The 8,481-nt window shown below is 32.4% G+C and overlaps 1 protein-coding gene across 1 annotated transcript in view; it reads left to right on the forward strand.

The window, feature by feature from the left end:
- Window positions 1–3,814: 3,814 nt before the first annotated feature.
- Window positions 3,815–8,481, forward strand: part of LOC110029730 (protein SOMBRERO) — a 7,224-nt gene continuing 2,557 nt past the window's right edge. Inside the window, exons 1-2 of the mRNA XM_020732152.1 lie at window positions 3,815–4,010; window positions 5,459–5,730. Coding sequence (XP_020587811.1) covers window positions 3,839–4,010; window positions 5,459–5,730 — 444 coding nt within the window. The 5' untranslated portion in view covers window positions 3,815–3,838. The remainder of the gene's footprint in view (window positions 4,011–5,458; window positions 5,731–8,481) is intronic.

The raw sequence follows: 8,481 nt of genomic DNA on the forward strand, positions 1-8,481 counted from the left end.
GGAATATTTCTCATGTGTTATTCAGGTGTTATTGATGTGTTATTGTGTTATTATAACACCAGAAATATTCTCAGAACACAACAACATATGAATAACATACAATAACACTTGAATAACACGAGAGAATATTCTCCTTTGCTACCGAAAATATTCCCCTATAACGTGACTCCGCACGTAACTGTAAATGCGGAGTACCGATGTAATATTTTTTCGTCAAATAGGGGTTAGCTAACGTTCAAACAACTCACAAGGGCGTACTAAGTAAATTGGAAGTATTATGGGGGTCATTTGGTAATTAAGCAGTGGGGAGCCAGCTACTCACCGTGTTTGACCGGGAGAGATCAGAAAGATAGCGTGCGAATTCCTTCGTCCACCAATAGAAAATATAAAGGGAAATTATGACGGGCCCCACGGCCCATAGTTCGCTTCGATTTGGCCCACCGAGGCGCCCTCGAACCGAGAGGAGCGGGATCCCGCACGTGCGATCCACACGGTCTTCTATGGTTTTGCCTCATTTTTTCTTCTCTCCATCTCTGCTATACACGTGCCGCATACATTTGCTCTTTTTGTCAAATTTGATGATACAAGGCATTCATTGTATTTATCGAAATTGATTAAAAGAGGATTGTAGTAATAATTAATTAAATTAAAGCTATTCGAAAAGTTTAGTATAATTAGAAATGGGGCATTTAGATGCATACCGGCCAATTCCTATGTATTTACATATCTAACACATAAAGTAGAGTTGTTACATATATACCACCCAAACTATTTTTCACAAATATACCACCAAATTATGTAAAGTAATATAATTAGAAAGTTTTACATATATACCACCCAAATTATGTAAGGTAATATAATTAGAAATTGAAGTATAGAGGCTAGATATGTAAATACATAGCAATTGAGTGGTATATATGTACGTAAATCTTCCTAGAAAGAACAGTGACTAGAATTGCCTGCGGTACTATTTAACATTTGGTTGTGTCGAACGCCTCCCTACAAAATTACTTCATTCAATATCTTTGCCATGAAAATGGAGAAATTTCATGAACGCTAATTAAACATAAATTGTCTCCTTGTGCTCAACAAATCACCTCAGTAAATCCTCGTTTAATCTATAATCCATATTTTAATTTTTTAATTTTTTCGTTCATACAAGTGACTCTTAAAAGCTAGAGAAACTTATTATACCACACTTATGAATAATGATGGATGAGAAGGTCACATCACGATAAATTATCCCTATGTCTAAACTTCCATATTGTTAAGTATGACTCATAATACTAGAATTTGGAGTCTTTTGAAATAAAGAGATGTCTCTTGGAATTGAAGAGTTGTGCGTCTTCGAATATAGTGGGTTGGGGGGATCAGCGAGGGCGTAACGGAAGCGTGGTGGCTCAACCCACATTTGTGCATAAGAAACTCCATGATATATTTCTACTAACGGGCTGAATATTTGCCAAGGTGGAGATTTGTTGGGTATATGCATTTCTCCTAAATGGGCTGGATATTCGCTAAGGTGGAGATTTGTTAGGTATGACTCATATACCATAAATGGGATAGATGTTGGAACGGAGCGGAGCCCACGAGCGGAGTGGAGCGGAAGTATCTGTCCAATCGGGGGAGTTTCATTATGTTGGTTCTTATGAGGGTTGGGGGTGCGAGGGCAACACCCCGCGGTTTAGTACAAGGGTAATTTAAGTAATTACATATTATACTATAAGGTTATATATAAGGTTATATATATGTCTATATGTCTTGTTTGTAACCCTAGGTGAGCCTCTGAGTCTCTGAGATTATGAATCTTGTATTATGTACTCATTTCTGAATATTGAAAAGGAAGTCGTCGTTTTACTCCCGATGATGTAGACATCTTTGCCGAACCTCGTAAATATATGTGTGTTCTTCTGGATTTGTGTCAATTCCTATTTTTCTTCGCTCTAATTTCTTAACACATACATAATTATTTTTTCAAAAGCTCATATAATATTGTGTAAAGAGTAGAAAAGAAATTTTTTGTGGTAAAATCTTTTAGTATTTTAACTTTCATTTTTTCATTTTATTTATTTGACTTATTATTATAAGGGCATTAAAAAGAATAGAATAGATGTATGTACATGAAGGCAAATTAGCACCTTATTATATTGAATTTTAATAATAGCATCCATTCTTGCTTTAGTTGATCTCATCATGCACTATAAAGTGGATATGTGGAGCAAGCTACATCTCTCAATGGATGTGGGATATATATATATATATTTCGGCTGTATAAGTTCTCTTTGATCTTGGGTTCGAATCTCGTCCTTGACGACTGTTGCCTTAAAGAAGGTGTACTCAAATATTTAAGCACATGGGTCGCTCCCATACCTGAAAGGGGTTGAGCTAATAAGGTGGGTTGGGGTCCTCACACCCAAACCCATTCTTTAAACTCTCTCTCTCCCTCTCTCTCTCTCTCTCTTTATATATATATATATATATATAATAATTTAAATATAAAGTGACATAAGATTGCTCTCTTTTTCTAACTTAGTTGATGGCAGCAATTATAAAAATTACATATAAATCTAACAGTATCATATAACTCACTCTAGTCGTCATGACCATGATAATCTTAACCATTAAGCTTGAAAAAGTCTCATAATCAACCGACCAATAATTGCCTGCAAACCAGGTATGATAAAAGGGCAAAACTGCCATTTAATGAATTGCATGAGCATAGGTGCGTACATATGAGATTCCCATGAACCACAAATCATGTTTAAAATAATGCTAAAATGTCAGAGCAAGCACGAGGCAGGCAGAAGAGATAACAAACCAAACCAAATAAAATAGTATTGAAGTCACAGGGAATAGAAGAGGAATAGAGGGAAGAATAGAAGAAGAATTTGGAATGAGATTAATAGGGTTTAATTTAAATAATTATTTTTTTTCTCATTCCCTCTGACTTCTCCATTGGATTTATTGATCCCAATCACCTTCTTCAATTTCTCTTTTTCCGGTTTGCAAGTCCGAGCAGTCCCTTATTCAACAGACAGCTCCCCATATCTCCTCATTAAAGCTCCATTAAATTCCAAAACCCATGCATGCATTCTACTCTAAGAAGGCTAATTAAACAGCACTAGATCTCTTTAATTAGGATTATATAAATAATTAATTGAGTACGTGGTTTAATATGTATGTGTAGCTTGGTATGATTTAATGCTATTTTATTATATTTTTAGCTCTTTAAAGTGTAAAACAATCCTCTTGCTCATGCACCGAGAAGGAACCTTGCTTGGCGACTTGGTTTTCTTCTCTGTTACTTCAGCTTACTACAGCTGAGAAAGAGGAGAGGAGAAGGAGAAGGAGAAGGATATTGCTGTTTTTGAGGTTTGTTCTTTTGCTTTTGGTTTGTGGTGTATTTTGCAGATTTATCTTAGGGTTTAAATTTGTTTTTGGGTAGAAGAAAATACATGATGAAGAGCTGAAAAGTGCAACTTTGTTGTGAGCTTTTGTTTTACGTGAACTTAATTCATATTTTTGGTGCTTTTTAATTGTTTTTTCTTTAATAACTTGGCTACATGAGAGAGTTGGTTAGCTTTGTGTCTTATTTCATATTTTGAGACAAATTTTTGCTATTGTAAAATATTTAAATCAGTAGCTACACTTTAGATGATAAAGATGTTGAAATTTGTTTCCAAGAGCTTTGGAAGGAATATATCTCAAACTTCCTCCCAAACTAAGCTAAATAAAAAGAGTAATTAGGGTTTTCATTAATTTTGTTATTTTTATTCATTTTTTTTTGTGATTTTATGTGTAGTTTTGTTGTTGGTGGAAGAAAGAAAGGTAGAGGAGAATGAACAGTAATGGAAATGGTCAGCTTGCTGTGCCTCCAGGGTTCAGGTTCCATCCCACAGAAGAAGAGCTTCTGTATTATTATTTGAGGAAGAAGGTGGCTTATGAAGCTATTGATCTTGATGTTATAAGAGATGTGGATCTCAACAAGCTTGAACCATGGGATCTTAATGGTTGGGTTTCTCTCTTTTATAAAAATTCCTTTTTTTTTTCTTGGGGGGGTTGTCTTATCATATGTGGTCTCCTTTTGAAGTAAATTGCTCAGGTTAAAATGCTCTTTTTAAATTTCTTAACCTCTTAGCTCTAGATCTTCAACCTGCACTCATAAACTTGTTTATAAATTATTTATGACCAACAAGACGTTTATACTTAATTTAAAAATGTTTATCTTTGTAAAGAAAATATTTATTTGTTATTATATTCACTTTTAACATACGAAACAAGAGGTTTCCTTCCAATTAGATATGAACAACTTACATAAGCTCAAAGAAAACATGCCTTATATTCATTTAGAGAAAGATTAATGGCTACTCTAAGTATATCGAATGAGGGATTTTTGAAGAATCTCATATAGACTCTACTAATGCTGCTGTTTACGCTTATCTCTGGTGCACCCTAAACCCTAACAAGCATATACTGCTTTTGTTTCTTCTTTCAATTTCCTCTTAGTCTTGAGCTCGAGCCAAACATTTATGTTTTGACATGTTTACATGCGTAAAGAGTTCCAAAGTAATAATTTCATTTTAGAATCGTTTTTCTTACTTGTTCATTAGTTGTACATATAAAAACATATTTTTGAAGAAAATAATAATTTCATTGAACTTTGATTATTATTATTATTGCAAATTAGTTGGTTGATGTTTGTGCATGTAATTTATATTTTATCCCTCGTATAATCATGGAATCTAACAAATTTATTATTTAAAAAAGTATTTTCTTCACTTCAAGAGATCAAATGAACAAGTTGCAGGATCGACATGCTTCTCTTCTTCACGCCGTATTTTGCTCAGTAATGAAAAAATAGTGACAAGACAAACTTCCCTACAATTCAGGCCTTCGACCGGATAAGACAATATATATTTATACATCTATCGCACGCCTCATCTTCTTTCATATATATAGAGAGGCACAAGGACAAAATTTCAGCTTTTCATGGAAAAGTTTGATCCATAGATATCATTACATAATGAAACTTTTTCCCTTCATTATTAGTCTCATAATATAGACAAAATATTTAATTTGTGTCCAGACGTACGGACAACACTGTGGATTGCATCATGTCATGCAATGTGTACTACAACATGATATGATGCACACTGTAGATCTCATATCCAAACAGGGGTGGACCCAGGTAGGGTCCAGGGGGCAATTGCCTCACCTCAAATTCATATTTTTACTTATATGAGAGGGGAATTTGATCTTTTAACCCTCCTTAAATATCGGTTTTTCAACTCATGAAATAGTTTTTTACCCATCATTGCCCTAGCCCCTCTTACGTCTAACCTAGGAGGGCAGTTTGCAACCCCTCTAAAAGAGGCCGGTTCCTCCCCTGCTAGTCTAGACATATAGCTACATCATTAATTCTCTAAAATTTTGATTTTGTGATTTGATGAGAAAATAGATAAATGTAAGATTGGAAGTGGGCCTCAGAATGAATGGTATTTCTTCAGTCATAAAGACAAGAAGTACCCTACCGGAACACGAACTAACCGAGCAACCACTGCTGGATTCTGGAAGGCTACAGGAAGAGATAAAGCTATTCATATTAGCAGTTCAAAGAGGATTGGAATGAGAAAAACCCTAGTTTTTTATACAGGAAGAGCTCCTCATGGCCTTAAGACTGATTGGATCATGCATGAGTACCGTCTTGATGATGACACTTCTGAAATTCAGGTATTCTGTTCTTATGCGCCACTCATTTACTTCTATTTTATTTGCTGAAGAAAGTAATTGTATGTCTTATATGATAAAATATTCATATATACATATTTGAGAAAAATTATTATGCGTGTCTGATCGTATATCTGGATAGTACGTTCAGACGTTGATTCGATTAAGACTGCCACTGTGGATAACATGGTGGCTCATTCGGACCATCGTCCAATCGTGCAGTTTCTGCACATGTATAATAATTTCTCGTGATTGAGAGAATTTATTATCTTAATAAGAAACGAAATTTTGGCACATATAGGTGAAGTAAGAGCATCTCATGGTAAATATATTGTTATTTGTACTGAAAAATATTTGAGGAAATAATTATTAAATTTAATATAGTTGAAATAATTTTATTAATTCATATAATTTACATATCATTAAGGATTATTTTATTAATTAGATAAAATATTAGTAAAATAAAAATAACTTAATATAATATAAAGAAAATTAATAAAACTGGAAAATATTTTTATGATGAAAATAGGAGTCTTAAAAGCATGAAATATGATCATGGATTTAGTCATTTTAGTCACAATCTAATAATTAAATTGATAATATGTGCCATAATGATTATTGCGCAACTTATGCAATTAAGGTTGAACCAAAAAAATTAAGATTATGACACGAGATTTCTTTATAATATTAAAATTAAAGAACAAAAAAAAAGTTTATATTTTAGTATAAATATCTTGTTATTTCTTAAAAAAGTGTCAAGCCCTCTTGACTAATTTCATATCAATAGATCATGATCTAATTTTCCCAGCATAATTTAACATATAATGTAATTAAGAACTAACATCTCAAAATTAAGATTATTATAATATTTTGAATGTCAACTATTTAGCATTTAAAAATGATTATATTGAGAAAATAAAGATCTTTTAAATTATAATCTTATAATAAAACTAAAAACATTTAATTAAGTTCATGTAAACCTGAAATCATTAGATTCGAATTAGTTTTTATCTTTTCTTTACATAACATTAATTAATGTAAATTAAATTATTTTGCCTTATTTTGTTATATAAATTTTCATGAACATTATTTATAGCTTGAAAAAAAATTATTAGTGTAGAGTCATGTCAACATAATTGCTGTGTGGTATAATGGACTAATGAACAATGCTTGTTAGCTATTAATTAACATATTTTCAACATATTTTAGTTATATATAATACAACTAATTATTAGGTGTAATTAAGTGAATTAAACAGAGAATAAGAGAGGGTGGTATATATATTATGACTAGAAAATTAATATTGTTTGCAATGTATTGACTTAATTCAATGAATGATTAATGTGAATATCAATTTGTCAATTATAGTGTTTTCTAGTTATAAAAGTTGACTTCTGTGTGGTAGAATTCAGACCAGCCATAAAGAGCATTGGAAAAGGCAATTGACTTATGTGGCCCTCAGTTAAATGATTAATGCAGGATTCAAAGACTTCGCAAACTTCAGAACTTTAGAGAATAAATTTACTTTAGCTCAAACTTTGCTCAAGGCAACATATCAATATATATATATATATAATTTTATTCCAACTTCTTAAATTAAACAATAGAAGAGTAAGGAGTAAATACATTATGGGCATCTCATCTTCTTATATAAATAGGAATTGCTAGAATATTTAAGATGCATTGATCGAATGGTGAACATAAAGAATGTTTCTTCTCATCAAATGTGTAAAACTAGAATGTGTACGGATAGAGAATGCACAATATAATGATGAAGTGCCTCTAGTAGTGTAATATGACGAGTATACACTATATATAAGGAACAAAGGAAGACATGGTAGAATTGTCGCACACAAGATTCAGGTTGTTCTATTTAAAAGAGTGAAGACATGCAAATGAGAAAGCTTTGATTGCCTTCTCTCAAGTGGGATTTGATTTCGATCCCAACCATATATAGTATCTAATCTCAAATATGCCTAGCATAAAAATGAGGAAAGCCACACAATTTTATTTACCAATGTTTTATATTTGCATGATATTTTGAGTGAATGAGTTGCATGAGAATCTAGATATGCACATAATCTCATATCTATGACAATTGTCATGAAAATAAGGAATATTCCTTGATATATAATATTGATTCTATGCAATATTGATTGCACCAAATACATAATTAACATATTAAGTCATAATCATCATATATTTTCATTGACTCAATAATATGCTGCAAGTATTGATCTGTAAATTCTGTCTCCCTCCTATCCAAGATACCTCCTATCCAAGATATGCACTCTAAGCTCTTAAAGGCACTTAGGGCAAAACCTACACAATCTAAATTATAAAGCACAAATGATGCATGAATTGAACACTTATGAGAAGCCTTTAGAGCACAACTACTTCAAGCTAAGCTGTCTCTACTAAACCTAAAGGTCTACTCATCACCACAATCTATAGATCCGAGCCTAACAACATTAACATACTATGCGTGAAATAATGTACTATGTATAATTTCTCTTAAGGAAGATTAAAACATTTATTAATGAATAATATGTAACAAGTGGTGAATTTAAGGCATTAAATTAGGTGAAAACCATAGTTAACATTCAAATGACAGAATTGCGAAAGAATTAATATTGAAGTTTTATTTAATTTTTATGTAGTAATTAAGAGTGTGGGGGTGGGGGTGGAATGCTAAGAAAAGTGGAAGGAATGGGTTCGGGGTGGTTGAAGGCCAAGAGTTAACGTTGATTCGAT

The sequence above is a fragment of the Phalaenopsis equestris genome, unplaced genomic scaffold (genome assembly GCF_001263595.1).
Source record: "Phalaenopsis equestris unplaced genomic scaffold, ASM126359v1 Scaffold000600, whole genome shotgun sequence".
In the NCBI taxonomy this organism is placed as follows: Eukaryota; Viridiplantae; Streptophyta; class Magnoliopsida; order Asparagales; family Orchidaceae; genus Phalaenopsis; species Phalaenopsis equestris.